This window comes from Homarus americanus, unplaced genomic scaffold, assembly GCF_018991925.1.
Source record: "Homarus americanus isolate GMGI-L3 unplaced genomic scaffold, GMGI_Hamer_2.0 scaffold47967, whole genome shotgun sequence".
NCBI lineage: Eukaryota > Metazoa > Arthropoda > Malacostraca > Decapoda > Nephropidae > Homarus > Homarus americanus.
In genome coordinates this window covers 1,849,706-1,866,611 of record NW_024731965.1, presented here as the reverse complement: position 1 = coordinate 1,866,611, position 16,906 = coordinate 1,849,706, and the positions used below count along the sequence as shown (strand labels likewise).

General features: G+C 39.4%; 1 protein-coding gene across 1 annotated transcript in view; it reads right to left on the bottom strand.

The window, feature by feature from the left end:
- Window positions 1-16,906, bottom strand: part of LOC121868117 (anaphase-promoting complex subunit 7-like) — an 81,937-nt gene that overhangs the window by 15,962 nt on the left and 49,069 nt on the right. The window contains exons 9-11 of the mRNA XM_042368399.1: window positions 12,872-13,000; window positions 10,179-10,324; window positions 9,437-9,551 (exon numbers count right to left, since the gene is read on the bottom strand). Coding sequence (XP_042224333.1) covers window positions 9,437-9,551; window positions 10,179-10,324; window positions 12,872-13,000 — 390 coding nt within the window. The remainder of the gene's footprint in view (window positions 1-9,436; window positions 9,552-10,178; window positions 10,325-12,871; window positions 13,001-16,906) is intronic.

Sequence of the window (16,906 nt, the reverse complement as noted above, 5' to 3'; positions counted from 1 at the left end):
TGGTTCAAAAGCTAAAAGAAAGTGTATAACCTTAGCCGAGAAACTAGATGTGTTAAAATGATATATAAAAAGTGAGAGGTCTGTGGATATTATATGGGGCAAACAATGAGCATATTTTCTGAAGTGGATCCATTAAAATTAACAGGGACATGAAACACACAAATGACCTCTACATAAAGATGTATATTGAGAAAAGAAAGCAGCTGTGAAAGGTTCTTTCGACAGCTTTATTATTCAAAGGCCTAAACCACCAACTTCAGCTACCCCATCAAATTCAGCATCATAAGCAGCTTCAGCAGCAACCTCAGGTTCAGTAACAGTTTCAGCAACAGCTATGATATTGTTATGGAAAGCTTCAGCTTCAGCCAATATTCATTGACTGTCCTTATGTTTTAGACTTTACCACCATTTGTGAGTAGAATTTTGTTTTACATTAGTAAGTATTACTTCAAACATATATGAACAATAATTAGTGTTGCTTTCATATTCTTATGTAGAGAAATGACGATGTTTTCACATATACACATTTACATACGATGGCGTTCCAAATCTATTTCGTCTTTTCTTTACCATTAATGGTTAGCTACTGCTATTGTTCCATTTATTAACATTAAATAACATTATTTAATACATACATATTAATTTTTTTACATTAATTTTACAACAGCAACAACCAGGGTCTTATTCCTTCAGTTTCTTATGTTAAACCACTGTCATTCGCCACGGGTGTTGTAAACATGATCGAAAACAATGCCGTCTTGTCTGTTTTAATATTCTACATATTATTAATGAATTGCATTGTATATATTAATATTAATTCAATCAAATACATATTCATTAATAAATAATAATGAATCTTTTGTACTATCGTGCACAAAAGTCGTGTATACTACCCATCCACAGTGAGGGTTCGAATAGCCTTGAGTCTGTAGTTTTGAAACAGCTGGGGGAAATGCTATGGTCGGCCAACAGATGTCGCCCACTGTAGTGTGTGTGGTGGGGGTGGGAGTAGAGGAGGTGGGGGTTAGTCTAGTAACAGGCTGTGTGTAGGTGGAGCATAACATCGTGAATTCCGCAATCACTGATAACAATAAGAATGTCATGAAGATAGTTAATATTATTAAGCATGGTGAGAGATGTGTAACGGGTAAATAAAAGCACTACAACGACCATATCTCTGCCGTTCATGGCTACGACGGTGAGACTGATGGGCACACCAGTAATTAATTCTCCGTGACTACCATTTCTGGTAGTCACGGAGAATACACAAGTTGTTACCAAGGTTGGCTCCACCCACACTAGGGGAAGGAGATGATGTCGAACACTGAAACATGCCGAGGCCTCATTCCTACCATCGTCGTCACCAACAGGTAAGTCACATTAATTTGTCATCATAGCCCATGTCGTCCTTATACTATTGCAGGGTGTCCCATGAGTGACAGCAGATATTTGTAGAGGTGAAAGAATATGTGATATTGAGTTGAAAATCTTCTATTCACATAAGCACTTTTCGGTTTACTTTAGGCGTGAGGTGGGTTGTAAAAATTACGCAGGGCAATAATTTGGTCATGTTATATAATATTTTTCTTACCAATTGCAGCCATACTGTGTGCTGTTGTAATCCTTATTGGTGAATTACATAAGGCCTATTAATAGCGTGAAAACCCGTTTGAAGATATTGTAATGTTCCATAACTTACATTAAACAACATCATACGTTCACGAGTTCCAACTCCGCGCCTAGCCTCCCCTCCCCCTCCCCTCTACCCACCCAACTATTAAACCTCATAATTTGAGCATCGTGGGTTACCACACCTAAACACTAATCGACTACTTATTCTCTCCCCACACTCCCCCTCCACCATCCCCCCACTCCACTCCTCCCTCCCCCACCTCTTCCCTTCATCCCTCCCCCAAGACTAACGTCAATCGAACATTCCATCCATCACATCCCTGCATTCCCCAACCCCCCTCCCCCTATTCTGCCCATGGCGACGAATTGGACTACTGTAATGAACACTCACAGAACCAACGACATGGCTCCTCCCCCTTGTATTTAGAGTTACCGGTAGTGTTGTGATAGCACCGAGTATGAACTTATTTAAGACCAGACTTGACCATCACTGGCGTAAGTTTAGATACATTCTGGAACCAGTGAATATTCTTTGTAAAAAAAATACATTTTAAATGAATTATTTATAGGAGATAAGTATGTCATAGCTGAAAATTGTCAAATAAATATGTAAAGCAGTGGAAAACAATATACAGTAAAAGTCCAAAAATCCGGATGCCAGGAATCCGGACCACCCGAGAATCCGGACTTTTCGAAAACTCAAACTTTTTAAATTTAGCGGGCTTTTGTGGGTTATGTGAATGAATGGAATTACTTTAAAAAATTAATTTACATAATTCTAATAATAAAAGTAATTGTAAATTATAGGTAGCTAATTTTGTTAGTTTTGTAATTAGCTTGAACTGAAATGTAAAATTTGAGGCATTATAAATTTTGTGTGTGTATGTGTGCATGCGTGAATGCCACAGCTGCACAGCGACAACAAACGACCACACGATCGCCACTTTAAAACAAGCAATCAAACTGCGACAACGTATGTAATTTTGAGTCCTACTCTTTCCATGTACAGAGTACAAGCCCATAATAATGGCCCCTAAAGTAGATAAACTTCGTTGTGTGAAGAGAAAGAAGAACACATTGAAATTGAGTGACAAACTTGAAATAATTAAGAAACTAGAATGTAATGTGAGCAATGCTGTTCTAATGGAAACATACAACATTGGAAAGTCTACAATTTATGATATAAAAAAGGCAAAGAATAAAATTCTAGAATTCACAGCTTCTTCTGAGGTTTACATTAAAATTGCTGAAAGAAAAAGTTTACATTGGCCCAAATTAGAAAATCTTGATAAAGTTTTGCACGAATGGTTTTTGTTAAAACGATCAGAAGGTATGGCAATTTCTGGGCCGATGCTTATTGCCAAAGCAAAGTCTTTTAAGGAGCAAATGAACATTAAATCAGAGTGCGCATTTAGTGATGGATGGCTTTGGAATTTCAAGACTCGTCATGGTATTAGACAGTTTGTTTACATTTTTGTCTAGTGTTGACTTTATTTTTCTTTAAAACTGCTCGTTTTGATAAATGAAGCATGCTATATTTGCTAATGAATAAACTATCAAAATGTACCTGTTCATCTCTTCTTTATTCCTCCTTAAATTTTAATTTTAAAAGTACTGCCTGAGAATCCGGAAAATCCGAAAATCCGGACCGACCCAATCCCCAAGCAGTTCGGATTTTTGGACTTCTACTGTATTTTGATAATCGGCGAGGCTAACTACCTATAAACAATTAATATTTGACGATTGGCAAAAGTCCTGGGAAAATGAACAAGTCATAAGCTAAAAATGATCAAATCATCAGTTTATCCTTGGTCATCATCAAAACAATCCTCTCGACATCACGAAACTATTCTGAATCGTCTAAGAATTGGGCATACGTGATTGACGCATGGACATCTCATGTCTTCCCCTAATGGAGCCCCACCTATATGCTCCAACTGCCGAACACAAATAACAGTCCAACATATTCTCATTAAAGGCCCTATTTATAATCGGTATCGAACAATGTGCTTCACTAACCCTACAATGTAAGATATTTTAGCAGACCCCAAAATTTTCCCTATTTTAGCAGACCCCAAAATTTTCCCTAAGTTCAGTTTTGACCTTTCTGAAATATACTGTAATCTCCTCCAAACAATGCAACACTAAATTATAGAAACACAAATATATGTTAACTAATCCCCCTGGCCAGCCCTAGGAGAGACTCAAATGGGTGTCAGTGGTCTGGTTAAACTAAATCTTGATGATGATGATGATGATGATGATTATCGGCGAATGTTCACTCTACAGTCCCAGGGGTGGTGGTGGAGGTTTGGGGGCGGGGGGGGGGTAGGATCCACTTGCAGTTCACTATGAATACATGAAATAGGAAGGGTTTCTTGGGCAATTGATCCAAAAAGATTTACCAAAACGTTATGTCAGAGTAATAATACTTAACCTAGGTGTTACTAATACCATTAATTTACTCTAGTATATAAAAGCCTGCATCAGTTACCACAACATAATATTACCCTGCCATTTCAGATATGCCTGCAGGACGAGCAAATTCGTCGGCAGTGATTGCTGAGCGAGGCCAAATCATCGCGATGTGGAGAGCCGGGGCAACTGTGCCGAACATTGCTCTCAAAGTGGGGAGGAGCACCAAGACGATTAGGAGGTGGATCCGCCGGTGGGAGGAGGAGGGCTCAGTGGAGACGAAACCTCGAAAAGGGAGGCCACGAGTAACGTCGGCAAGGATGGACACCATGATCGTGGTAGCTGCAACGGCATATCCAATGCGAACATCAGTGGAGCATACAAGAAATCTGGGCCCCAACTGCCATCACATGACGACGAGACGCCGACTTCATGAAGCCGGGATCGACTGCCATATTCCAGCTCACAAAGGGTGGCGAACACCTACTCACAAGGAGTGTCGACTCGGCTTTGCATTGGAACACCTCCCATATGGGGAAGAATACTGGAGAACCATTAAAGTGACCCCTCGGTTAACGAACTCAATCCGTTCCAGAAGGTAGTTCGTTAACCGAAAAGTTCATTAACCGAAACCATTGTTTCAATGGGTTTTTGGGTAATTGGTTCCAGCTCACCGAAAATTTCCTAAATTCAACAAAAATGGTAGAAAAGTTTACTTACTTTGAGGTGTGTATGTAGAAGGCTCCTGGATGATGATGATGATGATGATGGGATTTAGAATGGGGGTGGAGGAGAAGGAAGAAGAGAAGGCATTAGGGTGGAAGAGAAGTCACCCCATGGCGCCATTTCACCCATAAAATTTTAGCTCTCTTGGTGTAATTCAAGATTATTTTCTTTAAATCAACACTGCACTGCATTATATATTGTCAATATGTAAAATATATTTCAAAATGACCAATAATTTGCTTGGAAACACAGAAAAAAAGTGTTTAGTTGAAGAGAGTCTCAAGCTAGATGTTACCTCCAGTGAAAACAGAGAGAGACTAACGCCTGTTTGCTGTGTTAAGAGGCTGGATGCCGTGCATTAAACTAGTCACTTTACCTTCAATTATGTTCAATAATTGTTAAAATGACAAAAAAATTGAATATTAAACTTTTAAAATTATTGAATAGTATAAACTTCTTGATATTTACTAAAATAGTAGGGAATTTAAGCCCTAGAACCGATTAATGTATTGGCGGACTGATACTAAAGCTGGTTGCCCGGTCAGTGCAAGCGATAACATGTTGAGGTCGGTTCATAAGAAATTCGTTAACCGAATTTTTGTTCGTTAACCGAATTTTTGTTCGTTAACCGAATTGAAGATCCTTATGGAAGGCAGTTCGTTAACCGAAATTTCGTTAACCGAGGCGTTCGTTAAACGAGGGGTCACTGTATATTTACCGGTGAAACGGTGTTCAGGTCAGTGGGAGGTGAAGCAAGGCAGTACTGGCGGCCCCCAACACACGCTACTATGAGAAACACATTCAACATAGCACAGTGAGTGGTAGGGTGTCAGTGTCATTCTGGGGGTGGATGTGGGCACATGGGCCAGGTGAACTGGTCAAGATCAATGGCTGTTTCACTGGTGAGCAGTATGTAGACATCCTGGAGCAAGTACTAATTCCTACAGTCCGGGCTATGGCAGTTCCAGCCCCCCACACTATCAGGTTGGTTCATGACAACAGTCCCATTCATACCAGCAACATAGTGAAGGACTACCTCCAGGATCACCCTGAAATTGAGGTCATCGACTGGCCAACACTAGGATGTGATATTAATCTGATTGAACATATTTGGGCCATGATGAAACGTGATTGGGATATTGGGGAGCAGCAATAGAGGCCAAAGCTTACGACGTGTGGGAGAGTATACGTCGACGACCAGTGGTGTGCCTGAAGCTGGTCGACTCCATCCCTAATCGCCTTGATGAAGTCCTGAATGCAATGGGTGGCTGGACCAAATACTAAGATGTGTGTATTGGTGTATTGTTTGGATTTTAGTATTGTTTGTAAATACAATTAATATATATTAACTCACCTACAGTGTTATCTTAAATCCATGTCCTTAATGATGTCTTAAACTATATCGCATAACAAAGTAACTTAACAGCCACAAATTATGTATTGTGTTGTATACAATGATCTGTATGACACGTCGTGGAATGTGTTGTCTTATAACACAATATAATTATATAGTTACAATTGCTACCATCATTGAAATGCTCATGATGTTCATCACACAATATTAACGGTAACTGAGCACACTCCAAACTATATGAAGCTTGCATATTGTGGTGGGTTGTTTAAACACTGGAACTTGGAAGAATTGGAACTAGATTAAGTCTGAATACTATTTTACAATACTGATAACTTTTTCACTCCACTCTTTTTAACATAAGTATATAATTATATAATATTGCATATTATCACAAATATTTATTAAGCAAAAGATGGGTGGAATATAAATAAATACAGGTTGACAACCATTTATCCGAAAAGCTCTTAAAACCGAAAGTTTTTTGTGGAGCATTTTTTTTTTTTTTTTTTTACAGGGATTAGCCCACCCAGGCATAGATCACTGACCCACATCGGGGCCTGGGGGGCAAAAATGTAATAGTAATACTAATTATAATAATAATAATAATTATAATAATACCTGTAATTATTCATAGTAAATAAAAATTTTAATTAAAAAATACACCAAAATAAAATAATAATGATAACAATAATACTGTATTAATAAAATAATAATAATAATAATAATAATAATAATAATAATAATAATAATAATAATAATAATAATAATGAAATACAAGAATGAAAAAAAGATAAAAAGTGAGTAACATGACCTAGACCTATGAATTATTATTATTACCTGTATTATTATTATTATTATTATTATAATTATTATTATATTTTCGCCCCCCAGGCCCCAATGTGGGTCAGTGACTTGTGCCCGGATGGGCTAATAATAATAAAAAAAAAAAAAAACATTCTGAAAACCGAAAAATTCCGAAATCCGAATACCTCTGGTCCCAAGGATTTCGGATAAGGGATTGTCAACCTGTATTACCATAATCTCTCTGTCGGAATAACAACAAAACTGTGACGTGGTCGCTGAGTAAAACTAGCTGACCAAGACGCTTACCCTGATCCTTGCATATTTCATTTTTATCCTTACTATATCCCATTCTTTAAAGTATCATTGTGACCTGAGCGGATATAAGCACCCAGGGCAGTGCACCTGTTCCATGAATTCGTAACCATAATGAAACAACTGTAAGACAAAACATAGTTAAAAAGGCAGCTTGACATTATGGTGGTATAAATAATAAATAAACCTGCCTCTCATCCAGCCCCCACCTCCTCTATTTCCCCCCCCCCACACACACTACAGTGGGCGACATCTGTTGGCCGACCATAACATTTCCCTCAACTGTTTCGAAACCTCAGACTCAAAGCTATTCGAACCCTCACTGTGGATGGGTAGTAGACACGACTTTTGTGCACGATAGTACATATTCTTAAGATAAATGACGAGGTTTCCTTGAGGGCGCAAGTATACACTGCCGTTCCACTATCACTCTCCTTTTTCTTTATTGATTTATATTGTATAAGGTGCATTCATAAACATTATTTAAAAAATATAGTTGGAGCAATGATGTTTTGTTTTTTGGCAGAAAGATCACCTTGACTTTTTGTTTGCAAACTTGAGGGCCTTGGGGTGGCCATGGCAGTTGTCGATCACGAGGAGGACCTTAAACTGCATGCCTTTCTCCTGCAGGTAATTCTTGACCTCCCTCACAAAACAATTGTGGAACCAGTCGGTAAACAACACTGCCGCCATCCAGGCTTTCTTGTTGTGGTGGTAGAAAACTGGGAGGAGATGCATGTCTTTGTTCTTGAGTGCACACAGATGCTTGGTATGGTACAGCAGCATGGGCTTGATCATGTGCCCTGCAGCGTTGCCACATAGCAGGAGAGACACACGATCTTTGGCCACCTTGAAATCCGGTGCACTTCGTTCCTCCTTGGAAATTAATGTCCTGGCTGACACCTTCTTCCACCACACGCCAGTTTCATCAGCATTAAAAACCTGCTCCGGCTTGCAGCCCTTCTCCCAGATAATCTCAGCAAAGATCACAGGATACTCCCTAGCTGCTACATCATCTGCTGAGGCTGGCTCACCAGTGATCCTAAAGTTGTGCAGGTTGTAGCACTTTTTGAAATGCTCAAACCAGCCCTTACAGGCACTAAATCCTTTCTTTAGGGTATCACCAAAACCACCAGCACTAGCACCACCTTCCCCACTCACTTCACCGTCACCACTCACTTCATGTTCACCACTTTCCTCAGCATGGAATCGGTCATACAGGACCTTGGCTTTCTCACAGATAAACTTCTGGCTGAGAAGGATGTAGTGGCAGTTAAGGTCCTCAATCCAGATGTTAAGGGCTTTCTCCATTTTTACCAGAGCTGTATCTCTCACATTAGAAGTGACCTTGGCAGAGGATGGGGCACTTTGGGCAGCTGCATTACGAATTTCCTTCTCTTTCTTCTTAATTTAATGGACAGTTGATTCGTTAATGCCATACTGCTGGCCACATGCGGCAAAGCTTTGGCCACTCCTAAGTTTGTCTAGCAATTGTACTTTCTCCTCTAGGATCATGACCTTCTCTTCTCTCTTCACTTGATTAGGTGCCTTCCCGCAGCTGGATAAAGGTGGTTGAGGGCGTTTGGGAACCATAATAAACACGAGCAGCACAAGTGTTATAAGAGGAGACTAGCACACACGCGAGACAAACAAATGTTTAGGCCGGACTGAGGCGCGATGGAGCGTGGCGCACGTGGGCCAGCTTCCCGGGACAAGAGAGACACCTTGCGCTCCCCGTCCTGGCCGCGAAAATGCCGGCAACTTTAAAACTACCTGCAGACATTCTTGGGTACATCCAGGGTGTCATCCGTGAATAAAAGAGAACCGCAAAGTATAAATCCACGAACCTGGGGGGCATACTGTAGTGTTTAAATTCCCTCTATATCATAGCCTGAGTCCTTATAAACATCTAAAATTGCTTTATTTAAGAGATAAAAATATATAATGACAAAATACAGGAAATGATAGTAATAAAATGGGTCATCAGGTAAATAAAATACTGTAAATTTAAAGTTTAACCCTGTTTGTATCGGCGGGCGTTCACAAGCCAGGGACTCCATGTATACAGTATTTCACCCTCATACTGTACAGTACAGTAGTAAGCTGGTATGTGATCCTCAATGTTTTACCATCATTGAATTAATCAACTCAAAGAGGTAAAACTATGAATGCCCAATACAATCAACACTTTACCTCTGAATCAGCAATATCTTCCACCTCCATATCATATGGAGGAGCTTCAACTGTGTCAGGTGCAGCCTCCATCTTCTGCATCCCTTCCAGTGCTCGAGTATTACTAGGTTCATGGCTGATGGCAAAACATAAGTCAAGGCTCATAAATATTGAGACTGTGGTAAAGCTATAGAGTGAACCCTTACTAATTTGGGTTTATTCAATAGTTCTTTTTATGCAGTATTCTTCAAGCAATATTTTTTAATAACACAAAACACATACAATTAATTTATAAAATACAATTGTAATAAAATCTCATGGCCATTAGACAACTGACCATCTACCACTCTACATTAGCTAGCCAACATGTCCATCTACACTCTTTTTGACCAATTTTATAATATAATAACAACCACGTAAGAAGTGTAAATATACACAAATGAATTAAATTAGGTGTGGTAATGACACACAAACACACACACATGCACGCACTCTGTACAGTATTTAATTTTTTTTTCATGAGTCATTAGCTTAAGCAATAGCTTATGAGTTTGTACTCTAAACAGTTCAATTTGAAGAACAATGAAGATTTGGTTTCATTAAATGCATTTTAGATGCAAAATCACTTTCAATCTATTAAAATAGCAGCCGTTAATGTAATGCTAATATGTATGTTAGTTCTAGTAATCAAATACTGTACTTTCTTATTATCCACACCTTGCATAAAACTTTTTCACCTAGTTTAAGACTAAACTGTACTTACTTAAGTGCAATCCCAAAATGATGAGCAGCCTTTTCTTCATCATGAACATGTGAGAAAAAGTCTGCAAGCATTTGATGAAGACGGCTAGTAGATTGAACTGCAACTTGTTTTCTTAATAACTCTATCGCAGCTTCATAACGCATATCCTTCAGAAAAATGAACTCCATTAAAGAACTAATACATAGTTAAAACAACCCATACAAAGTTTATCATCAACTATTTCTAATTTAAATCTTAAAACATGCCTGTACACTATAAACTAACAATACAAAAGATTCTATACAGTGGGGTATGCTATAACGAATCTAATTGGTTCTAGAACCTCGTTCGTTATAGCATTCGTTCGTTATAGGATTAATCCGTTCCAGGCCCCCAAATACAACCACTTAACACTGAAAAAATTCTGTGGAAAATGTAAAAAACACGGTACTTTATCTTACCTTAGTGTTGTTCAGCATGCAGGACAGGAGGCAGAGGGGGAGGGGGGAGGAGGGGGGAAGAGGGGGGAGGAGAGAATTATGGAGAAGAGGTGGAAGGCGAGGAGTCATCCTTCCTAGCCCTCTTTGGTGACTGTCTCACAGGCACTTTGTCTGTAGGGTCTTTTGTTACTTTTTTAAAGAAGGAATCCAGGGTTGGCTGCTTCAACCTTGATTTCTGAACCTTCCAAAAGTAGTTCATAACATTGTCATTAAACACACTGATGGCCTTTTGCACAGAACCAACATCAGGATGATAATCCTCAACAAGCTTAGACAGTTTGCTCCAGCAAATGATCGCATCCTTGAGATCTTTGGCAAGAATGATGCGGCTTTCCTCCTTGTCCTCATCCTCCCCTGACTCCTCAGAAGTTAAGCTCCGCTTCAGTGTCTCATTTTCTTCTTTGTGAAGCTCAAGCAGCTCCTCAGTGGACAGCTCCTTACTGTGCTCTTCCACCAACTCCTCAACATCATCATCATCCACTTCCAGGCCCATGGAATTGCCCAGAGACACAATTTCATGTACAACAGCCTCTTCCTCTAACTCTTCGAAGCCTTCAAAGTCTCTTTGAAGCACACATTCAGGCCACAATGGCCTCCAAGCAGCACAAAGACACCTCATAGTAACCTCTTTCCAGGCTGACGCAATTAAAAACACAGCGTCTGCTATATTGAAGTGATTCTTCCAAAATTCCTTCAAACTAACATCACTGGAAGAAGTGGACGCAAAACATTTTCTAAACAGTGCCTTTGTGTACAGCTTCTTAAAGTTAGAAATTACCTGTTGATCCATGGGCTGGATGAGAGGCGTTGTGTTGGGTGGCAAGAAGTGCACAGTGATGAAGTTGAACTCCTCTGGTAATTCAACCATCAAATTAGGAGGGTGGGCTGGTGCATTGTCCATCACCAACAAAGCTTTCAGTGGAAGATTATTCTCCCTGAGGTATTCCCAAACACTGGGTCCAAACACCTCAATCACCCACTCAGAGAATAAACTCCTGGTCACCCAAGCCTTTGGGTTTGACCGCCACATAACACCAAGGTGGTTCTTCCTAATGTTTTTGGAAGCTCTGGGGTTTTCTGCATGGTACACAAGGAGTGGCTTTATTTTGCAGTCACCAGAAGCATTAGCACAAAGAAGGAGGGTAAGCCTGTCTTTCATTGGCTTATGGCCAGGGACAGAAGTTTCCTCGTTGGTAATGTACAGTATGTACGGCGAGGCATTTTTTTCAAAAAAAGTCCAGTTTCATCACAGTTGAATACCAGCTGAGAAACAAAGCTTCCCTCTTTAATCACATTCAAAAAAATGTCATGGTGTTCCTTAGCTGCTTCCTTATCTGCACTAGCAGCATCACCATGTCTCACAACACTATGTAATTTATTTCTCCTTCTGAAACCAGTAAACCACCCCTTGGTACCCCTAAACACTGGCACATCACTATCACTTGCACTGGGAGTCTTGGCTTTAAGGTCCTCAAACAATTGTCTGGCCTTCTCACAAATTATAGCTTCACTAATGCGATCACCTGCCATTTCTTTCTCCTTTATCCACACTAAGAGTAAATTTTCCGTCTCCTCAATCACATTACACCTTGCTTTGCTAAGTCTAGAGATTCCCTTAGCCACTTGCACAGTTTTCAACTCCTCTTTATTCTTTAAAATCATACATATAGTCGATTTAGCCATCCCATACTCATCACTAAGTTTCGCAATGCTTGTTCCATCCTCACGTTTCTTTATGATTTCTTTCTTAGTTTCAAGAGTTATGAGCTTTCTCACTCGCTTTGGACGATTCATTGTTACAATTGTACACTTGTATAACAAAATATTTATACAAATAACTCTATTTCCACATCAAAAGACAAAATTTCAACAATAACAGTGGTGCACTGGCTACACAATGAGACAAAGATGGCACCTGACGCTCTTGTTGTGGGTCGCGGTACAACAATATTTATGCGCCAGGCGAAATAGTCCCGTATTCATCCGCGTTCATTGTAGGAGTTGCGTTCGTTATAGCATTCTCAATTTTATAGGCAAAACCGTTCGTTATACGAATATTCGTAGTACGATCCGTTTGTTATAGCATACCCCACTGTACATACACAATATCTGTTGCTTGCAAAATCTACTCAATGAACAGTAGGATATTTGAAGGCAGCAAGAAACCAAAGATCTACACTTGTGCATTATTAAAACTATAAAAACTTTACTGACCTGTTCATAAAGTTCACACAGCAGGTAGACAGCGGGAAGGTGGTATGGGTCTTCCTTCAAAGCCTTTTCCAGTAAACTTTTACCTTTACTAACTGTTAAGGTATCTTTCAGTAGAACAGAAGCATATAACTGAAAAATAGGAACATTCATTTACTGAGAAAACAAATAAAATGCTTTGGGAATATGTAAAAAAAAAAAAAAAAGGCTTTTATAGTAACTTCTTATACCGAATACAGTGTTTAATGTACACTCGGAAACCATATTCTCTAGCCCACCTGGGTCAGTGCTGGAGGTTATTACAGTGTCCTTTCTGGACGGGGGCCCACTCTAATAATCACGAGGCAACACACACACGAACACACACAGTCATAGTACGGCTGTATAGATGATATTATGTATAAATATTGTATATGGCATTTTATACTCTGCATTATCTTCATTATATATGAACACAAAGAAAAATTACCATAGGTTGTAGTACGAAAGTCTGAATGGAAATAAACACTTCCAAACCACCCAGTGAGTCCACACAACATTTACGGCACTTGTGTGTGTGTGCCAGACCACGAAGCTTCCACCACACCCCATCATTCGCTTAACTATATGAAAAATCCTGTTTAATTTAACTACATATTTCAAATACCTTAAATTACATGTGGATCAGTCACTCCTCATTTGACACACTTATAGTGTAATACTTTGACCATCCCACCTGGGCACGTGGAGGCCCACGGTAACTCTCACGGGGCAACATATGCACGAACACACAAGTTATGATATGAACCCTTCCAGGCTTCACTATCATTATCATGTTATGTTCATCGTGCTCTGTATCTTGTGTTCGTGCATATGTTGCCCCGTGAGAGTTACCGTGGGCCTCCACGTGCCCAGGTGGGGAGTCTCTGGTTTCCGACTGTACCTCCTTGACAGAAAAAAATACATGTATCTGTATTGAAAATGATTCAATAGTGTCACCTATCAAGGATAAAATTATAAGCCTAACTTGTTACTCGCATACAAGCAAAGGGCACACTTATGCACTATGTTTAATATGACATTTTATTTACACTAAATATACAGTAAACTTATGTTACGACAAGGGCAATTGAACAACACATCTTGGGAAAGGCATATACAAACTGTACTGTACTGTACTATCAGTGTGAAGAACAAATGAGAAAAAAGTAAATTTTTCATGAACAACCAAAAATACAGTATACAGTAAACATTTCTCAATACTGCAGTACCAGATTCCCAATAACAGACATCATTTTGTTTGGTATACAGTAATTAGCAGACTCACTCAGTGAGATCCAGCATTGGATAACTGTACACTATTAACCACATGGTCAGTTGGTGCTTGTTAAAACTTGCTAGACTCAATGCAGTGGGTGGCAATGTTTACAATCATTACATTAAATACACGGGAGACATGAGCATGCTCCCCTGTCCTCCTCCCACCACCGAGGGCTAACTCCCGCAGAAGCAGGAAATGTTTACAGTGATCCCTAGGTTAACGAGCGCCTCGGTTAACGATTTACCTTCCATAAGATTCTTAATTTCGGTTAAGGAGCAATCCCTCGATTAACGAGTTTTTTACGAGCCGACTTCAACGTGTTTTCGCGTGCATTTGGCGGTCCACCAGCTGTAGTATTAGTCCGCCAATACAGTAATCGGTTTTAGGGCTTAAATTCCTTACTATTTTAGTAAATATCAAGAAGTTTATACTATTCAATAATTTTAAAAGTTTAATATTAACTTTTTTAGTCATTTTAACAATTATTGAACATAATTGAAGGTAAAGAAACTAGTTTCTGGCATGCCATCCAGCCGGTTAACACACCAGACAGGCGTTAGTTTCTCTCTGTTTTCAGTGGAGGTAACATCTTGCTTGAGACGCTCTTCAACTAAACGCTTTTTTTCTGTGTTTCCAAGCAAATTATTTGTCATTTTGAAATTTATTTTACATATTGACAATATATAATGCAGTGCAGTGTTGATTTAAAGAAAATAATCTTGAATTACACCAAGAGAACTAAAATTTTATGGGTGAAATGGTGCCATGGGGTGATTTCTCTTCCACCCCAATGCCTTCTCTTCTCCCTTCTCCTCCACCCCCATTCTAATTCCCATCATCATCATCATCATCCAGGAGCCTTCTACATACACACAAAGTAAGTGTAAGTGTATTTTTCTACCTTTTTTGCTGAATTTAGGCAATTTTCGGTGAGCTGGAACCAATGACCCAAAAACGCATTGAAACAATGGTTTAGGTTAACGAGTTTTTCGGTTAACGAGCAACCTGCTGGAACGGATTGTGCTCGTTAACCGAGGGACCACTGTATTCACGTTTACGCGGTACCCAGCCGAAACCGGAATGCTCACATTCCGCAGTGCGTGTACCCCTTTACGCGGAGAGCGGCTGGCGAGCCGTGTCATTTTTGGATCCAAACCTCCCGCCATCTCTCCCGCCATGTTGTGTAAGCGGCGCGAGCAGGGTGCGCACAAGGTCGCCCAGTCATCAAAACATTAACAAGTTCTTCACCCGCCACCCACCACAGCCGGCCCAAGTCAGTGATAGTGATAATTATAGTGAGGATATGGACTTATATGGACTTTGAGGGGTTTGACAAAGAGGCCCTGCAAGCCTCTGTGGTGGATAGTGATACAATTGGTACAAGTGATACAGGAGAGGGCCAATAATCTGCCCTCTGCCTCGGAACCAAGCCCCCATCCCAGTGTGCCCAGCCATCTTTTCTACTAATGTAAGTGTTAAAAAACCGAATATTATTGATATTTCTCTTAATTATTAATTGTGTGTGCATACCATCATAAACTTAAGAAGTTATTTCTACTACAACGTAGATATTGTGTCTGAAAAAGTGGAGTTTGGGGGTCGGCCCGGTCTCTATTTCAATTAATCCCATATTATGTTGTTCACTTTACGCGTTTCTCACTTTACGCGGGCCGCCGTGGGTTCAATTGACCGCATAAAGTGAGGGTTCACTGTACAGTAGAACGTCAATATAACACGACATACATTCCAAGAGAGGTCGCTTTAACCCGAATTCGCACTATATCCAAGTGTTTTTTCAATGGAATAATTTAGTTTGGTACTTGAGAGAAACACAAAATACTAAAAACACTTTGAGTCTACCCAAGATGCACCTCAGCCCATCTCCTAGAATAAACAAAACATTGTTTTTTGTAGTAATATGTTAAAACAAACTCATAAATCAACACAGCTAAAATTATGGGACGTGAAATGGTCTGTTTACTAGCGATGAGCTGATGGGAAGATGGGGGTTATATGTTTGACAGTTGATGCCAAGGTCTAGTGTTTATTTATTTATCTGTCCAGAGTGACTTTAAATTTTTCTCTTATAAAATGTCACTCAACTGACCTGGGAGAATATAATTAACATTGCTGGAATTCTTATAAGATAGTGATTAGTTTCAATATATACATGCTATAGTTTGCATTAGACATACAAATTTTAGTTCTAATTAATTTTATTACAAAAGGCTAAAAATTTTATCTCGTGTGCAAAATATATGACATTTATAATCAAATTATTCGCTGTCTTGAAAGGATTCCAGAAATGCAAATTATATTCTCCTAACTTTAGTCTATGATATTATCTAAGATAAATACTTAACCAATAACCACCAAACTCTGGCTGGGAAGATGGGGGAGAGGGAGGTAGGGAGGGAGGGAGGAAGTGGAGGTGACATGTTTGACAGTTGGCGCCAAAGGTCTAGTGAAGTATTTATTTGTTTATTTATGTCCTTTAGATTGAGGTTTTGTTTTTTTCTTATAAAATGTCACAGAAGTGACCGGGGAGAATATAATTTACTGTACATTGGTGGAATTCTTATAAGATAGTGATAATTTGAATATAATCATGCTATAGTTTGCACTAGACAAAAATTTAGTAATCATTTAGTACATTATTTTGAGTACATGTACAGTACAGCTTTGCCCTTAGGACAGTGTAGCGTGCCCAGAGAAACATTACGCACGAATTTTAAATA